Source organism: Pezoporus occidentalis, unplaced genomic scaffold (assembly GCF_034315485.1).
Source record: "Pezoporus occidentalis ecotype Australia unplaced genomic scaffold, CSIRO_AGI_Poc_V1 ctg159, whole genome shotgun sequence".
NCBI lineage: Eukaryota > Metazoa > Chordata > Aves > Psittaciformes > Psittacidae > Pezoporus > Pezoporus occidentalis.
The window spans coordinates 2,532,662-2,552,302 of NW_026913415.1; the positions used below are offsets into that span (position 1 = coordinate 2,532,662).

General features: G+C 37.9%; 1 protein-coding gene across 2 annotated transcripts in view; it reads left to right on the forward strand.

Moving 5' to 3' along the window:
• SCAPER (S-phase cyclin A associated protein in the ER) overlaps nt 1–19,641 on the forward strand; it is a 149,483-nt gene that overhangs the window by 28,361 nt on the left and 101,481 nt on the right. Inside the window, exons 7-17 of one of the 2 annotated variants that reach the window (XM_062612238.1) lie at nt 250–366; nt 3,326–3,483; nt 10,230–10,492; nt 10,937–11,179; nt 12,754–12,924; nt 13,395–13,470; nt 13,918–14,035; nt 14,347–14,458; nt 14,904–15,044; nt 17,324–17,479; nt 18,325–18,467. In XM_062612238.1, the coding sequence (XP_062468222.1) occupies nt 250–366; nt 3,326–3,483; nt 10,230–10,492; nt 10,937–11,179; nt 12,754–12,924; nt 13,395–13,470; nt 13,918–14,035; nt 14,347–14,458; nt 14,904–15,044; nt 17,324–17,479; nt 18,325–18,467 (1,698 nt within the window). The remainder of the gene's footprint in view (nt 1–249; nt 367–3,325; nt 3,484–10,229; nt 10,493–10,936; nt 11,180–12,753; nt 12,925–13,394; nt 13,471–13,917; nt 14,036–14,346; nt 14,459–14,903; nt 15,045–17,323; nt 17,480–18,324; nt 18,468–19,641) is intronic. The other variant, XM_062612239.1, reaches the window with a different exon arrangement.

A 19,641-nucleotide genomic window follows, 5' to 3' on the forward strand; every position in this document is an offset into this window, starting at 1 on the left:
GTCTTCCACCTCGGACTGCATCTGTTTGGATAAAAACATTTTATGTGATTTAACCTGTTCAGTTACCTTTGCAAGTACCTACGTATCAGTAAATGTTATTGCTGGCAAAGCGTGGTACGTCAGCAGTATAACAGAAGTGGATGGTGATATATTTGGTCAGTTCTAAAGGTTTTGCTGTACTGGAGGTATTTGATAGAGGGATAGTTACTGCTAATTTTAGTTTGAAACTTTCCTTTCCTGAACTTGCAGACCTACTTCATTAGCCTGGGAAGTAAAGAAAATGTCTCCAGGACGCCATGTGATTCCAAGTCCATCAACAGACAGAATCAGCGTGACGTCAAATGCACGAAGAAGTTTAAATTTTGGGTATGAAACCAGTTCATGAGTTCATTAAAGCTAAAATAAGGGTTCGTTTGACGCAGAGGTCGTGAATACACATTTTCTATGGTAATCAATATATTGGTTGCTGTTTATTAAATCATATACGCAATTATTTGCATTCATGAAAGAAAATCACAGGGCCTGTAAAAGAAAATCCTACCAATATTTAATATTTACTTCATGACGTATTTAATTACTGGTCATTCCAAAGACCTGAAGTTAAAATGCAAATGGTGTGTTCTGTGTTGTCTGTTCAGTGCTTATCCCACTGCAAAACAAAGGTCAAAATAGGTATAATTGGCATTTTAAAACTGGCAGTGTGTGCAACGCGGATGGCCAGCTGAGTGCGCAAAAGTAAATACAGGTCAAAAAGAGTGAATGTAAAGTGAGACTATCGGGATCTTGGTGACTGGCGAAACTGATGCTGGTTAAAACATAGTACATATTGTATACTGTAATAAAGTATTTTTTACTTGTTAAAATGTTTGAAAGCAGTTCAACACAGATGTGTATGAACACCAGTTTTGAGCAGCCCTCACTGTCTGGTGCCGTTTCAGTTCTGGAGAGCGCATGCATGTTCGTTTTGCATCTTTCTCAGGGTGTGTATTTTAGTTCGCTCTGGTTTGTTGGAATCTCAACCACGTACTACCCTGTTTCATTAGTAGCTACGATGCCCTCATCAGAGGTCTAATATTAGAACATCTGGTCAGTACCTCTAAGTATTGAGCTCTCTCCAATTTTGAATATGAAATATTTCTGCAAAAATACCACAGTGTGTTTGGTGGCAAAATCGGTCCAACAGTGGCAGTCTCCTTGTAGATGTATGTATTGATACATACCTGACAACGTTTGAGAGGTGGCTGCTTAAATGCATGATACTTGCCACAATGGAAATTTTTGCCAGAATGCTAGGAATTATTAAGATAGGAATGGAGGACATAAGAGCAGGCAGTAGTGTATCATTGTAGAAGTTCATAGTGAATGACTTGTACTGTTGGTCATCTTCATCTCTTCCCAAAAGCAGTTTAGAAAAAGTAGGAAAGGTGCAGAAACTGGAAATGGGAACAATCAGAAGCATCCACCAGTATTGATGCAAAGAGAACAGGATTTGGAGAAGAGTTAACAAGAAGGTTGTGGTAAAATCACGTACAGAGAAAATGAGTAAGAAAATGTTGTCCATTATTTTCCATTAAAAGGAATTGGGAAGACTGATGCAGTGATCAGACACCAAGCTTAAAATGACAGAAGTGTTTTCCAAGACTTAGTATGCAGAATTTGTTATCATGCAATGCCTTGGATCCCAAAGGCATAAATGATTTCAGAGATCAGTATCACAAAGATTAAAGTCCATTTTTGATTATTAAACACACCTTTGTTATCACAACTTTTCAGTGTGAATTGCTGTAACCCGAGAGTGTGTCAAAGGAAACATTGTTCCGTGCTGCACTTTCGGATAGTCTCTTTGCTCAGCTGTATGGAACTATCAAGAGTAAGGGGCTCAGCCTCTTTTGCTGGTTTCCTCACATGAAGTGATACTGCATCCCATAGGATCAAGGAGGATTATTAAAAACCAACCAACCAGCCATGTTTTTATAATTTATGGACTTATTCCTGATAGCTTATTTTTCTGATGACAGACTTGATAAAAATAGCAGTTAATGACAAATTGACATCTCACTGTACTTAAGTGCACAGTCTGGTTATGTGGGGTATTCCACACATCTGTTTGAAACTTGCAAGATCTCTATTTTATCCTTGGTTTGCTTTAGCTAATGAGGCAGCTGGGTTTGGTGGACTGTTTTGATCAGTGTTGTAAAGCTTGGGAAAGAAATCAGTTGTATGATTGCAGATAAAGTTACTCTTGTTACGGAAGAGAGTTCAACATTTCTTGAACATTGAGTCTTTCCTCAGTGTTACCATTTTCGAATCTGAAAAAGTTTGCTTGCATTCACTTTAATAAAACTGGGCAGGTTTTTGCTGTAGGGCAACTTCTTACAAAAAGCAAATTAATGGGATAAATCCTGCAGTTCTGTCCATCCAGAAGTTCACAGTTCAGGTGGTCGGTGTTTTTTGGACCTTTCTGGAAGTTAATAGAATGTCCATTGAGATTTACAGTTAATTTTTGCTGAGTAAGTGATAGAAAATAGATCCATCCATTTATTTTACCTTGGAACAGAGTATGTGCATGGATTTATGTGATCTGCATTTACAATTAAACCTGCACTTGTTTTGACTTCCTTTGTTAAACTCCCTGTAAAGTAATGGTTGCAACCTATTCTATCCAGCTTACTGATGAAATGAGGCAAGGCCCAGGAAGATGCAATAGAAGAGCTGTTACATTGGGCTGTACATACTGCATCTTTATTTCTGTGATTGTAAAATTCCCTATCAGAGGATGCTTTCTGTGGGAGCTCTGTGTCCTTCACTAGAGTGCTGAATGTTTCTTTAGTCATTAGACATTTTAAAGAGTTTAATCTGAGAATTTAGCTTCTTGTTAATTTACTTTCATTGGTGACTGAGTAGAAGGAATCTCACCTGGAGTTTCTTCTCCTGGTGCAGCACTATTTTCTGTCTTTCATGTGACTGGGAATATGTAACGGGCTATCAAAATAGTTACCTAATAGAAATAAACCCCCCACCACCACTTCAGTTGCTGATTCATTGTTTCTGTGGTGCGTTTTACTTTTTTCATGTGTTGAATTTATAGGGGTTTTGCTGAGGCTTTAATATTCAAGAACTACTTTTAAAACTGGGAAGGGAAAAGGAGACAGGCTTTGTGAAGAATTGCTATATCTTGTTTTAAAATAGGTTCCAGTCTTTGGAAGTAGCTCTCAGATTGCCTCATTGAACACCAAGATTAGGGAGAGAGTGTCCTGACAAAGTTTTCTAACAAGCCATACTGTTCTTTGATTAGCCACTAAAAAGAGCTCTGACTTTCATTTAGGAACCCTGCAGTGACCATTTCTGCCACCCGCCTGGCTCCTGGTGTAAGTTGGGCTGATAAGGTAAAAGCCAATCATGGAACTAAAGTTGCCAGTCCCGAGCTAACAACAGCACAAACCTGTGTGCCACCTCCAGCGCAGAAGTCATCGCGGAAAAATGGCAAGTCCCTTTAAGTGGCTTATGTTATTTTTACCAGCAGCATGGTGTAAAGTCAGTTTTGGGTGTGATAACCTATTTTCAAACCAAAAGTAAGTCTAATTTTGCAAAATAAACTGTTTAAATAAAGTATTGAGGTAATAGATGAATGCAGCCTTACATTGTAGTAGATATGATTGAGACGAGTTGTGTTTTCATGTGCAGGGAACATTCCACCGTATTTCCACTAACTAGGATTTGATCTGTTAAAATACCAGTGCATAACACCCCGAGAAATGGAAGGTTGTTGGTCACAAACTGACAATCTCACTGGCTACAATTTGGATGGTTTAACAATATAAAGAATCATACGTTCCCAGGACTCTAAAAGAACTCAAGATAGTTTTATGTGCCCAGCGAGGCAGTGTTATTGGAAGTGTGCTGAAGTAACAACTGATACTTTTTTCTTTGAAGGCAAGAGTTACCACACTCACTTACAAATTGGTTCTCTAAGGATTCTCCTCAGAGAATGCCTGATGCGGGGTCTTTTGTTCTGGAAGTGATTTATTTATTTGTAGACATAAAAACTTTACCATTTGCTTTATAGTTTTCTTTGCTCACAATGGAAGCCTAAGGTTGTCTTCAGAGAAGCATTTCTTCCATTTATTTTTTTCATGTGTGGTCCCAGATAACTTTCTGCAAAAGCAGCAGGTAGGATGGAGAACTGGCTGTTCTGAGAGGAATTAAAAAGGAATGTTCATAATTTAGGTTTTTTTTTTGAAGAAAAATTACTGGAAGAGCACGGATTAACTTTAGATAGTTGTACATTCAACCTAGCAGTAGTAGAAGAGATGTATAGTGGTTTGCAGACTTGTATATTCTGAAACTAATATATACCTTGTCCAAATGCCTTGCAGTTTAATACAAGTGAGTTCAGTAGCATGTGGATTGTTATGGTAGCAGAGAACAATCAAAACCATACTCTGAAAACAGTTGTTTGAATGGGAATTGATTGCTGCTGTTTTCCTGAGGGAATATCTTGCTGTATATAGTTGCAGTGAGCCGGTTGGGGAACAGTAGCAGTTTGCCTGAGTTTTCAACACTGTAATAGAAGGTGTAATTCCACTTCTAAGTTTTGCCAGTCTTTGAAGCTATTCGTAATGAAACCCTTGTCTGTTGATTACCACTCATATTGATAAGTGACAGGCTCCAGGCTGTTGTTAAAATCTTTTATTAGGGGTTCCTGTGTGTATGGAAAATTTTATTAGCTACACAGGGAAGAAAACTGGTCTGCCTTTCCATATGGATAACTTATTTTTTTAAGAGGCTAAAAGGAAAACAAAAAATCTTACCTTAATCCTTTTAGACATTTAAAGGGCTGAAGAATCTGTGCTGTGCTGTGTTTTATTGCCCGTTACCTGCAGCTGATGAGCTTCAAAGAGAGTGTCCTGTAATATTGGCCTGTCAGTGTTCAGTAATTTTCAAAATCCAATGTACTATACAATTCAGACTTGAAACATTTCATTTGAAGAAATAACAGTCATTCCTTCTAGAGGCTTTGTTTGTTCTTAACAATCCCTTCTCTCTGACGTTCAACTGACTGGAGAATTTCAGTGATTTTTCTCATGGCTGAATAGTAATGTGTTGAACAGACCAGATTCTCTTTAGGAGCATGCTGGTCTTTCCATGGAGGCTGCAATCACTTTGGTAAAATCAAATTGACATCACTGATTGGGACACAAGAGAATCTGTGAAATTTACATAAAGGGAGTCAGTCACAGAGGCTCTTCACATGCATTATTGAAGCAGATATGAGGCTTGTGTATCATACGCTGTGCCTGTTCCCCAGCTAATGCACTCCAAGCTGCTAGGTACATTCAGGCATTGTAAGTGGGAGGACTCCTCCTGCCAGCCTGTAATGCTCTCTTGGCCACCCTGAAGCCCAGCTGGGGCTTGCAGTCGCAAGATTCCCCTAAAACACATGTTCTCCAGTGATTTCCAGCAGTGTTATCGCTAGGTCTCAGAATGGTTTTGTGAAGTGGACCAGTGGTGTGATACTGTATCTGTTTCATGGTTGATGGGATTTCCACATTTAACTAAATGAGTCCTCAGGGAGACAGAAGATTTTTTTTTCCTGGATGCACAATTAAATTAGTTTAAATCATCTTACCCCATTTCCATCATTAAACTCTACTGTTGAATAGAAATATGATTTTGTCTTTCATGCCTGAGTGCTTTCTACAACATGAAACACAGTTCAGTCTTACTGACAGACTAGTTTATAGCAAGAGAAGAGTTTAGAAACAGTAGTACACACAGGCAACAGTAGCCATTAAAAGTAGTCAGACAATTAACATCTCTAATTAAAGTCTTGTCTATTATCTCACCATCTCTTGTTATGGTTTGTAAATTTACCTCTTCTTGCACCACTACACTTTGTCTGGGTTTTTCTTTATTTTCCTCTTCTGGTTTTCATGTCTTCAGCCCTCTAACTGTGTTTTAGCTGAGTTCATATTTCTAGATTGGCTTCCAGATTCTCAAGCGATCGTGGGTTTCCAAAGTGCCTCCGAGATACAGTAATAGTACTTCAGATATGAAAAAATAATGAATGGGGCTGAAGTTCAGTAATGAGTGGGGAGGGTCAGGTAGGCTTTGAGAGTGCATTACGTGCAAGTAAAGTTTTGAGAAGGGGCATGCATCTCCTGCCATAGAACTTTTGAGAGTTTTGCACATTCTTGCCTGGCTTTGTTTTCTTGATGTTGCATATTGATGCAGTTGTGAGGCTGCTTGGCCAGTTCTTCCACATGGAGTAACTTTGAAAGAACAAGGCCCTGGTGGCTGTGAGGGCCTCTAGGTAACAGATGGCTTGTCACTTCCATGTAATACAAGAGCAAGCAGGGACAGGGAGCTTCAGATGAAACTAGAGAATGATCAAGGTACTCAAATGAATTATTCATTAGCAAAACTCTGGGAGTAATCAAACCCAGCATGTGATACTTAGCATGTGGAGGTGGCTATTGGGCTGTATGAAAAGAATTCCAGACTCAGGGAAAAAAGTAAAGGAAGGAAGGAACTATGGTGCCCTACTGAGTATTAACTTTGCTTTAGATTAGGTATGTTCTAATGCTAATAAATGTATTAGCTATGCAAACATTTTGTTAAAAATGTGCCTTGAAATTGCTTAATATGAAACCGATAAGTGAATTAAAATGGAAAAGTAGCTTCTTGTGCAGTTGTCAGATGGCATCAAACTGTTAAACTGCATCCAAATAGTTCCAACAGTCTGAATGCTTGCTTTCATTAAAACCTGGATTGTATTTAAAGAATGCACTGAACAATAGTCTTTCAAACACAAGTTCTTCTGTGCTGTTAAAATAATTGGATGAGTCTTGAATCAGTAATAATTCTGAATCTGACAGTGAACAAATGCAAATTAAAAACTGAACATGTATGGCTTTTACTAAAAAATTCATTCTTATCATAATAGGTGTGATTATGGCTCTTCTGAGCTCTGAATAATTTTATTCTCATGAATTCTGTCATTTTAGACTACTAAAAACCCAAGGAATCAACAGGCAAATCAGGCAAAAATTGTTTGTTTGAGGTTTGTTTTTTAGTTTTGGTAGGATTAAATAAGTAGATTTTAGTAATATATATTGGAAGACTTTAGTGCAGCTATTAGTAAGGTATAAATAAGACGAATATATCTTATTATCTACATGTTAGTAAAATTATCTTTAAGTAATAGATACCACTAAAGATATCTTTTCTAACGTAGGAAAGATGCCTTCTGTAAGAGCTGACTTTGATTTTCAGAACAAGCAGAAGTGAAATCCTGCAACAGTCTTGTTTAAGAAGCAAAAGGAATCGCCATCCCCACGTCTGCTGCAGTAAAGCAGGGGCAGGGTTTCGGTTGAGTTCAGCAGCCTTCTGGATAGTCTCTTCATTGTCTGTATATTACGTGCCAGGGACATTTCTTGGCCAAATTTTATCGTAAGCTATATACAGCAAAACCTTTGTGGTCCTAGTGATGAGGAAAGTCAGTGGGGTAGGAGCAGCTGTGATATACAAGGGGCCTAAGCAGTCCTTGTCCCATGTGATGCGGGGCTATGACTTACACAGGCTGTGTGCCTGGGGCTCTCTGCAGTAAATCTGTTTGTGATTCTTGCAGAATTAAAACCCTGTTCCCTGGAGTATTGTTGAAGATAAAATTGTCTCTGAGAGGGTAATGACATGTTCTGATCACTTGGTCCTGTAGGTAACAGTATTTTTTCCTCATAAAGAGGAAGGAATGAAAATAAAGCCACTGTGCTTACAGGGATCAAATGGGGAAAGTCTGTGGTAAAGCAAAAAATACAATCTGTATCTTTTTGATTTCCTTTCCCCTCTCATCAGTGGTACATACTGGAGCATGTGCAAGTACATGGAGCACGAATGAACACAAAAAGGCTTTTTGCAGAGGTGTGCTCTCTCTGGTTGCTCTCATTCAGCTGAAGAGATCAGCTTTAGTCAGTCACACAAAGATCTGGAATTTTGTTTACTTTAATATACACAGTGAATTTTCTAGAGTAAAGCAGTTTCAACAATAAAATACCATATGGGATTACATTTTGCATCTGTTCTCCTATCGCTGTTCAGCTTTGTGAGCAGTTATATAGTTATGTCAAAACTATTGCACAAGCTGCTCAGTTCAGATTAATTTCAGGACAGTCCTGTTAACTTCACTGGTTACTCATGATTTACAGCAGCCACTGGTGTAGGCTGCTGAGATGTTAAAAGAACCCAGTAGATAAATGGGCTCTTAATGTTTGTAAAGTGCTAGATACCAAGGTTGGCAAAGTATGAAATCAGTGACATTAGTTCTGATTTAGGCTAATTTCCAGTTTCCTGGTTACTGCTGATGTTGTACTAAAGGTACTGCAGTAGGTACAACAGTTTCTTCTTTGGCCTAAAATAATTTTTGTTGGCAGTCCTCTGACTGTGCCACTGCAGTGCTTTGTAGTTTACAAGGTGTATTGCACTTGTAGTGGGTACCAGAATTTCTCTACACTTGCCTTAAGTTGCCAGAAATGCTCTGGAGGGAAATGTAAAAAGACTTGAGCATTTTTAGCCATGAAAATTAATATTAAGACAAGTCCTTTTTATGTCCTGTAACTTGCTTTAAATTAAACATAAGTGCTCTGAGAGGAAGAAGAAAGTATTTTGTTATCTCATGTCCCTTTGGGTGTGTTTACCTGCACTGAGATGTTATTCGCAATGCATAAGAATGGGTCACTTCTTCCATCATGTGTCCCCACTGAAATCAGGTGGTATTTTAGAGAGCATAACACTTACATGTTCTACTTTTGAAACCATTTCATATTTTGCTTTTAAAGATCGGATCTCTAGAAGTGCAAGTTTTAAGCCTGTTTTAAGTTGTTAATGCATAATTTGTTATAATATACAAATCACTCACCACCCTTGGGTGTTTCAGATGACATTTTTTGACAGTCAAGTAGACTCTCATTTATTCCTATTCATGTTCATGTTTAACTTTAATGTCATCTTTATGTTAAGCTTTAATGTCTGAGCTCTGATCTTTGTGCCTGATCTACAGAACCATCTTTGTCCGTGAAAGCTTTAAAGCCAGCCAGAGAATGAATTCCGTTATACAAGTTCTGTTCCATTCCAGACTTTTATCCTCTATAAAGCAGCCAATTTAGCGTTGAGGGGTTTTTAATTATTTTTACCTGGAGGAGTAGAGGATCTCCCATATCATTGTCTTTTTTTTATGTGAAAGGTCCTCAGAATAGCTTAAACTGAAAGTTTATTGGAAAGTGTCATGTGTAGTTAGTTCTTGAGCTTCTTGCAACAGTTTTGTTCAGCAAATAGAGACGTGAGCTTGCAGTCATGTACCCTTCGGAGCTGCACCACCAGGTCTTAAAAGAATCAGTTGTTTCAAGATGTCTGGGAAATGATGTGCTGCTCTTAATTGCTGGCCACAAAATACTGTCTATGGAGAAGGAAGTTCACCTTGATATTCCAGAAATCTGATCAAGCTTAAGACATGGTACTTTAGGCAGACAAATATAACTTAGAAGGCCTTTCACGTATGTCCCAAGATTATGTATCAGAAATGTTGATCAGCAAGTTGTATTTAACAGCTATTTAGTCATCAAAGTAAATTGAAGAAAACTACTTTTCTATTTTCTCCTTCAGTTTGCAGTTCCACTATAGCACTATTTTGCTGTTTACTTTCTGAAAGCTGATGCTGGTTAATGCATTTTTTATTATCAGAATGAAACAAATGGGAAAAGTAAATTTCTGGAAGAATAGTAAGCCATGTTCTGGGCAATACTTTGCACTTAAGATATGCAGTTATATCTGTACTTGCAGACATTTATGCTTCCATAAAAGACCTGTAATGTTGGTGTTGCTACAGAGATGAACAAGAGTGTGGTTGCTTTGGTGTGCTTCACCATCTTGTGGAATAGGCATGAAAAGCTGAAGTACATGCTGCCATTTGCACATGGTTTTGTGTCCGAGTAACTCAGCTTCTGGAGGTAATAGAACTGGTCCCATGAATAGAGTTGCTCAGTGTTTGTGAAACTGGTAACAATCTTTGAAGTAAAAAGCTTTGCTAAAGAATATTTCATTGATTTTTTTTTTTTAATTGATTTTTAATGAGAGCATTTTTATCCCACAACTTGTGTAATACTGTAATAAAATACTTGTTTACAATACTTTTAAATCTCCCTCTCTTAGAATGAAGTGTTTTGTTTTCTCTGTAGATCGAAAGGATGCAGAGGGCTGGGAAACAGTTCAGCGTGGAAGGCCTGTTCGATCCCGATCCACAGCTTTGGCTACAAAAGCTCCTGTAGCTGCAGAATCACCAAAGTCCAAAGGTGACAGTGACAAGGAAAATGTCATTTCACCACTGGCAGAGAGTAAGTGTGGGAGTTCTCTCACTGACAGCAGTGCATCCGAAAGCACAGAGCATATACAGAAGGATCCTTTACATCAGTCTGAAGGTCCCCTTACTGAAAGGACACAGGTCAGTTCGATTTTGAACTGTTTGCTAAGCTCAAATACTGCAACTTTTTCTTTAGAGCATTTTCTAGAGATAATGTTCTTTAGAGCTTTTATTCATTAACCAGATTGGAAAAGGATTTAAATGTAATGGCTGTTTCACGTTTATGAAAACACATGAAGCTGTTGGCACAAGTAGGCAAGTTAATAATCAGGAGATGACCCATGTGGTTTAGAATACTGTGGACAGCTTTTCCATGTTTTTCAGAAAGTCAGCATTAGGCACATCTCATAGATTTCCAGTAGAAAGATCCAGCTTTTGCAAGGCTATAAGCAACTGCAGTATACATGGGGTAACTTTGATCACTTGTAAGGTTGCCAGATATTTTTGTGAAATCCTTTTGACTTCAGTGACTTGAAGAATCATTATGTTACATTGAGGTAATCTTGCAAATGCCTCTTGTTTTAGTTCACAGCACACACCTCAGAAGACAGTGGGAGCACTGGCACACCACTGCAGGAAGATTCCTTACAAGGAGTTTCTGAGATGCCTCCAGTTCTCACAAATACTGACTGTACTTCAGAAACCCAGCGGAGAAACGAAGCTTCCTCCGTGACCACTGATACTGTAGACTGGCATCAAGCAGAAAAAGATAAATCTGAAACTGAAATGGATCCCTCAGATATTTCAAATGTGAGTGCTGCCAGATTGGTAAGAAATCTTGTAAGATCTCTGAATAAATAATAACTGTAAGCCTTCATTTTCTCACGCTGTGTTGCACAGTGTTTATTGCTACCCTGCTGTAGACATTGTAAAAAGTCTGTAAGGTACTTACTATAGAAAAAATAACTTGCTGCTCAAATACTTTTTGTGGTAGGATTTAATGCCAGTAAAGTTCCTGAGCTTAAACAGGAAAGATGTAAATGTGTTATTTGTAATGAAGAGATCTGTGCTCTCATTACTTTTTTTTACATGTAATTGGCCATAATTCTTAATTTCCTTGCGCTATCCATCATTTTAAGTCAGACTCTCATTAAATCCTTATTCTGGTTTTGCTAATTATTCAAACTGGAAACACATGGGATATCAAAATCCTTTTAGAAACAAAGGTGGATCTCTGCCTTTTAAGACGAGCTGAACTGCTCTCTTGGATCTTCCTATACAACTAATAATTTGGGTGAATGCCACTCTTAAGCAACACCTGTGAAGTCATTATTCTGTTTGTATGTGGCTTCCCAAAAAGAATGCCCTTTCTTTGCTGTAGGATTCTACAGCTTTCAAGGTGTGTCTGCTTTACTGGGATTCTCAGCAGTAATGCTGTGTAAAATCCAGGTTATACTTTCAGCTTATGTTTTTCTGTGTGGCTTGTGGTTTTTTTTCTGAAACTAGATTAAAACTGATTTGTAGAAGTTTTCCTGTAAATTGCTTTCCCTTTAACATCTTTTAAAATCTGGACTTCTTCTAAGCAATATCCAGGTCGAATATCTGGTTTTAGAGCTGATTTCCAGCATCTCACCACTGATGTCATTTCAGGTTCTTAAGAGTTCAGGATACTGACAGTTTGGTGGTACCTCTGTGTCTCCTGTGAACATTTAACTACTTACTAGTGATTAAATGCTTGAAACACCTATTTGTGTATTGTGGCACACTGATAGCAGGGTGGAAACGGACCAGTTGATACTGAATATTAGAGAAGGGTTAGACAGCATACTCAGGCTTACATTCTTGCTAACTATCTTGTAATTTGTGTTGAAAAACAAGTATAGCCTGAGATTTCATTGTATTAACCACGGTGAAGTTTCCAGATACAGTTCATTTGCAGATCTGTTTTCATCTTTAAAGAATTCTCTGAAGCATTATCCCTTTTCTAGAGATAACAGTAGAGCATCCCATTAATGCTTCAGAGTACGCATGCTGTTAATGCTTCAGAGTATGCATTGCTTAGTCCCTAAGACTAGGTATTTAAAAGAATAGTTAGAGAATAACTGTCTGTTGCTTTTGATGACCACTCTTATGTACTGTGTTTTGGAATTATGTGAATGATAATCAATTTCGTAACTGTTTCATGTAGCTATTAAATGAGTTAGTAGTTAAGTCATAAATAGTTAAAACTAACAGTTTTAGTGAGGTTTATATTTTAGTTACCTTCATAAAATACAGCTTTAAAGGAACTGAATGTAACTAGAAGTTGAGTAAAATAGAATGAATATTAACTATATGGAAACCACTTTCTTGTGCCTGCTGATGATTCTGAGAGTTTTCTTCTGGTTTCATGTTTCCTACAGTCCATGGCAGAAGTTCTTGCTAAGAAAGAAGAGCTAGCAGATCGCCTGGAAAAGGCAAATGAAGAAGCCATTGCCAGTGCTATTGCAGAAGAAGAGCAGTTAACTAGAGAGATTGAAGCAGAGGAAAACAATGACATTAATATCGAGACTGACAATGACAGTGATTTCTCTGTGAGTGTTCAGTTTATTTCAGAGCACCCAATCTCAAGCTGTCTTTGATGTTGGTGGAATAAGAGCATAGAATCTGAGTGTTGTTTTTTTCATGAATGTTACCTCTTTTACATGTAAATAAGGTAAACAGTGTTACATAATAATTGTACCATACTCTCTATTTAGTCTTACTACACTGAGCAGCACAGTGCTGCTGAGCGATAGAGTCCTCTGCTGTTGCAGTCATTGTCCTGCTGCCTGTTTCTGTGTGCAAAACTGGGGAGCCATGACTTGCTTGCTACCACACAGGAGCTACTCTAGGTGAAGCATACGTCTCTATTTCTACTGTCAGAAACAGCCTCTTTCTTGGAGAAGTCTAGTTCAGTTTGGAACCATTGCTGAATATGGCTGAGCTGGCACTATTTATTAATGTGTATACAACTGCAAGTGGTGGTTTATGTTTTTACTGTCTGGATCATACTATATTTCAGGCTAATATGGGCAATGGAAGCATATCCTTCTGTGGTATGTCTATGGACTGGAATGATGTTCTGGCAGATTATGAAGGTAAATTTTCATATATTACTGTGCTTGCATTGAAATGACAGCCAAATATTTAAAAATGGCTAGTTAGATTTCAGAAGATCCCCCTAACATCTAAATATTATTCCAAGTTATGCTATTTTTTAATGTTATTTCCTTAGGAAGAAAGATGGACTTGTGTGTTCAGACTATCTTTGTGTGTCTTTGTTCTTTAGTTCTCTTCCCCTGTCTCTATTAGAATTCTAAAATTTGTTAACCAGTTTTATTTAACATGTGGATAAAAGCATAATAAAATCATTAAGCATTGAAAAAGCACCGAGATTGGAGATGCTTCAGTCTGTGTTTGCACCTTACTTATGCTCAAGAGAGCCCATTTGAGAGAGAACTGCAAGAGGAACTAAGCCTCATTAATTGCACTTCTCCCAGAAAAGTGTGTTTAAATGATACAAGTCTTTGTTTTCTTATATACAGCTCGTGAATCCTGGCGCCAGAGTAATTCTTGGGGAGACAGAGTGGAAGAAGAGCCTGCACGTCCACCTGGACATGGAATACACATGCACGAGAAGCTGTCGTCACCGTCACGCAAAAGGTTTTAGAGTTGTTACCTGTCTTGATTAGCCAGTGAAAACAAGCAACCAAATTCATGGCTGCATGAAACTGCTCATAAGTCTACTTTCTTTAAGACTATGGGTGGAAAGTGTTATAGAAATCAGTATATTGGTGCTACATTGTCCAGTAAATAAAGATTTCAAGACTGGAAGAACAGTGTTTACATTTAGGGGAAATAATTGCCCTCCAGCTGTCTGTTTGTTTTCTCCTATTGAAAATGACACAGAGATGTTTGCAGTGCTGTCAGTTCATGTTGTCTCATTTTTGCTCTGCTTTGCTTTTTATTAAAAGAACAATAGCAGAATCCAAAAAGAAACATGAAGAGAAACAAATGAAAGCTCAACAGCTGCGAGAAAAGTTACGTGAAGAAAAGACACTGAAGCTTCAAAAATTAATAGAGAGGGTAAGCTTGCTGTAGCACAAAGGAGCTGCCTACTGTCTTTTAGAAAAGCTTTTCTTTCCCTCATGTAATCTGGAAATGTTAGAGATTAGTGGTAAAATGAAGGTTTTGTCTGAGTTCACATAGTTTTTGCAGGTGACTTGTGCATCACAGATACTAAAGAAAGCCTGGTTTCCAATCATGAACTCTGTAAGAGTGTTGCTGCCATACTATGATGACTGACATTCAGGGAAGGCATAATGAAAGAAATGTTTTGCTTGTATCCATCCTAAATGATGTAATTTACCGAATTAAATCAGTTAACAAATCAGTGTACTTCGGGTTAAACTTAGTGCAGGTCTTGTGCAGGTCATCACAGTGTTTTGTCACTGTAAATAAAGTTAAAAATACAAAATGCTGAGGAAAATTCAGGCCCTGTGTTAGTAATTAACATACTCATTCTATATAGGAGAAGGAGGTACGAAAATGGAAAGAAGAATTATTAGATCAAAGACGTAGGATGATGGAGGAGAAACTGCTTCATGCGGAATTTAAGCGTGAAGTGCAGCTCCAAGCCATTGTGAAAAAAGCACAAGAAGAAGAAGCTAAGGTGGGTTACTTTAGTTTAAAGGGGAACTGTTCAATAGTTATGCTTGTATATGTTTTGTACCTCGGAGTGCTCGTGAGTAGGTTGTGAAGGATGGTACAAGTAAGATATGAACATGTGTGAACTGTGAAGCAGATAAGTGCTGATCTCTAAAATGGACAATTTTTCTGTAATATGAAGGTAAAGCAGCTCTTACTAGACATCTCAGTTGGTTGGAGTGGAAGAAGAGGTGGGTTGCCATAAAAGAGCCAAGAGTCATGGGGGGAGCTCATTGATCTCCTTTGTTAAATATCCATTCTAGATCCAGCATTCTGTATCCTTAACTAGCAGCTCCATTGCTGTGATTTGTACCACTAATATTGTTAAACAGTTGGAAATAAATAGAAACCTACAGGAATATCCCTTTGTTTAGTAGGGGTCAGCTGTCCTGGCTGTGTCCACTCCCAAATTCGTGTGCACCCCTGGCCTGCTCACTAGTGGGGTGGGGTAAGGACCAGAAAAGGCCTTGACTCTGTGTAATGAAAACATCCCTGTGTTATCAACTCTCTTTGCAGCTCGCATCCAAATCATAGCCCCCCACTAAGTATTGCAAACAAAACGAGCTCCATTGCAGCCAAAACCAGCACAGTGTAAATGTAATATTTTATTTTTGAAGACTTTTTCCCAAGTAAACCTACATCTCCTTAAAACTAAGGTGTTGCATTATCTAATGAGCATGTATCCCAGCTGTGATTGATGTAGCTGTTCGTCTGTGTTATTTTCATAGACATGCATGTTATTTTTTCAGCCACAGGACAGTGCAGTAGACAAGAATACAAAAGAAAGGATATGAAAAGGCTAACTTTCAGTACAACAAAACCGATTTAGCATTTTTATTAAGTTGCTGTTTCTATCACTGGAATTAAAATGATTCCTACATTACCTAATTGGGTCTAACATACCTTCATTATTATTTCATTACACCAGTGTGATTTCTGTAATCATATTCACTAAATCACACTGGCCATAATTCTCCAACTAAGCAGATGTTTCAAGTATTGTGTGTGGTTAAATGTGTAAGATCCACTGTCTCTTGAGGTTCTTGTGTTCTGCAAATAAAGGTTAATTGGGCCAGAAAGCTTTAAAGGAATACCTGAAGATTAGTACAGCTGAAGACTATGGGAATTGTTGCTACCCAGTTGGTTATCTAAATTCCCAGTGCTTACTTGTTTACTGAACTGTGAAATCCGTTCTGTAAATGGATTTGAGTCAATAAACATAGCAAGAAATATTATCCTGCCACCCTTTTACATGATCTGTTGTTGTCTGGCCATGTATCTTCTCTTTACACATTTCGTTGGTGGATTCAGACAGAGCATGAACTCTTGAGGACAGCGTATAATTTCTGTTTCAATCATAAACCATTAAGTATGGTTTATAGCTGATAAAGTTTTATGATTTCCCTCAAAAATTTTTGATCTGAAATGTTGATTTTTATCAAGTGAAAGTTAATTGAGTTTGATTTTGCTCGTCCATAGAAGTTTCCAGAGCATTTATATTTAAAAGCCTAAAGTTGACAAGAATTTTGTCCAGCAGTTTTGTAGTGAGCACAAAATATCGATTACCGTCATGAACTAAAGTAGTGCAAAAGCATCCTCTTTGAGATTTTTAGTGTATGCATCGAAGTACTCAAGTTAGCCTTTTCATATTCTTTATTTTGTGTTTTTGTCTACTGCACTGTCCTGTGGTTGAAAAAATAATATATAAGTTTATGAAATATACTGATAAGAAAGATCAGACAATGAGCTGCTGCTTTTTTTTCTTATACACAGTATGCGTAGTTTCACTTTTTATTCACTAAGTACCTATATATTTCAAGTTAGATCAAGAGACCTGTTGGATTCTACTAGCACTGAACGGATGTTACTGATTTATCCAACTGGGTCTTGGCATTCCTCATTTTGGGAAAGAGAGAATAGACTAATGAAGGCTCGTTGCTGAGAAGATTGGGAAGATTTTTCTGGGATTTAGCCAAAGTTTTTTGGTTTTCTGGTACAATTCAGTTTTTCATGTTCATATTCCATGGGATTTCCTGTTTAGAACAATGCAAAAAGAAACCCAAACAAAACAACCAAAAAGCCCCCACAAAAGCCCGAAGCATTATTCCCAACTTGGTAGTTTTCCAACCCATTCCAATCCAGTTTAATTATCAGATGGATTGTAAAAAAATAGATGGAATTCTCTAAGAATGAAACTTCTTTCAACTTCTCAGATGTTTTCTGACACTTTGTGATGACTTGCAGGTAAATGAAATTGCATTTATAAACACCTTGGAAGCTCAGAACAAACGTCATGATGTGTTGAATAAACTGAAAGAATATGAACAGCGCTTAAATGAATTACAAGAGGAGCGTCAACGAAGACAGGAGGAAAAACAAGCACGTGATGAAGCAGTTCAGGTACAATGTATCTATTGTTGCAGGGGAACAATTAAATATTGATTTGTTTTAGCTATGCAGTCTTTGCTTTCTATCTTAACCTCCTTTGTTCTTACCTTCTTTTGTTCGAAAAGTGTAATATGTTCTTCCTTTATAATGTTTCAGCAGTAAGAGGGAGAAAGGCAAACCTTAGGCCCCTACAGCAGAGGTGTTACAGATGCTGGGTAGCTGGTTCATGCCTGTCTTAACCTTCTTTTTTAAAAATACTTAATTACTTCATTATAAGAAAAGCCTTATAATTTGTTAACTCTTAAAACTTAGGGAGGAAACAGAAAAATACTCTTTGTCATATGCCTACATCTTTTCAATACTAAGTTTTCCCAGTCTCATATATCTACTTTTTTGGCACAGTTTTCTATGTTCGAATCTAAACTGTCAGTTTTCTTTTTATGTGAACTCCTCCCTCTCTATACATGCTTCAGATCACCATAACTGTAGCTCACCTGTGAATCCAGCCAGAGCTTTACAGCTTAGTAGCTAATTCTGTCTCCTTGAAAAATGGGCCTTTACTGACTTCAGTGGCTCAGAAGCCATTTTTGGGGCAGTGTACTCGAAAAGTTCTGGATAAAGCTGGTTTTGTGGGAATATATGATTAAAAATGTCTGGATTTCCAGGGGGTGACTGTGTTATGAGTGAGAAGTACACTTACAGATTGCTTATGAAAAAACTGATGTAATAAAAAGCAGTTCTTACTCCATCGTGAAAGCAAGATAAAATTCTATAAGCAGATGTTAAAATACAGTTTTTGTTGATTGCTTTTTGGGTTCTTTCCCCCTAAAAGTTAAAGTTTCCTTTTCTCTGACTAGGAGCGCAAAAGAGCCCTTGAAGCAGAACGGCAGGCCCGAGTTGAGGAGCTGCTGATGAAGAGGAAAGAACAAGAAGCACGGATTGAACAGCAGAGGCAAGAGAAAGAAAAAGCACGAGAAGATGCAGCACGGGAGAGGGCCAGGTAGCTTTGCAATCATTTTGTTGGTTATCATTTCCAGCAAACTGCAGCTTCTCTCTAACAGTTAACAACAGCACCTTCTTAGCTCTTCAGCCTTAGTATTTGAAAAGTAACATTCATAAATATTCTTGATGAATAGTTTTAAAGAAGAAAACGGGTGAGTAATCATAAATTCTGTGATAGATTTTTGTATTCCACAGATGCATGCACCATATAACATGCAAAGCTGCATTTTATTATGTTCAACTTAATTTTATTGCGAACAAGACCTTTAGATAATTTGCCTTTTTTGTATTTTAGTTTTCAAAGGAAGGAAGATTAATGGTCCTGGGTTCCCTATTTCCTCCGCTCTCCAGTAACTTTTGGACTTAGTGACATCAATTTGTGTTCACCTTTTTGCAGACACCAGAGATTACCTTTGTGAAGCGCAAAGCCGGGAAATCAGGCTCCATTAATTCTGTTGCCTACCAACTGCTTGGTTTATGGTTTTGCCCATAATCAAAGTTCATGAAGAGATTTTCATGTGGGCTCTTCTCTCTTTGTTTTGAGCCAATCATGAAGTGGAGGGAGAATGAATTGGGTGGTGTTGTAGTGTGTGAGGAAGGTTGACTTTCAAGTCTGATTCAAGAAAACTGCAGTGATTATAGTTTCATTTGCCAAATTCTATTTCTATTCACCTTCTATTATTCCTTCTTTCCCTACGGTTCCTCTGCCACAAGCAGAACCTGAATAGAAGTTACATTTGTCTTGATGACAGGAAGTGCTCACTAATGGTTCTTCAGACATTTTTATTGTCACAGCTTGTTTCTTTCAAAGTTGTCATGGAGAGGTTTGGCTTTTCTCGCCATGTAAAATATTCAGAAATGTATTGCTCATCTTCCAAAGTCATGAGTAGTTCTAGTGTAACATCATAAAGGGATTCTGGTTTGGATTAGATGTTTAATGAATTGTGGATAGGATCTGTGGCCTTGCCAGTGACTTCATGGACCTTTCCTCAGTATGTTAAGCTAAAGTCACAGTGAGATAGAGTGGGCTGGGAGGGATCCTTCAGTATCTTTTTGTCCTTCGCAGACACTTGAAGAAGATTAGGACTAATGGGGAATTTTGGTTAGGCTGTTGAGGGAGGATAGATGCTACCTGTGTAAGGCTTCTGGATCTTTCTGAAATTTAGGAAACC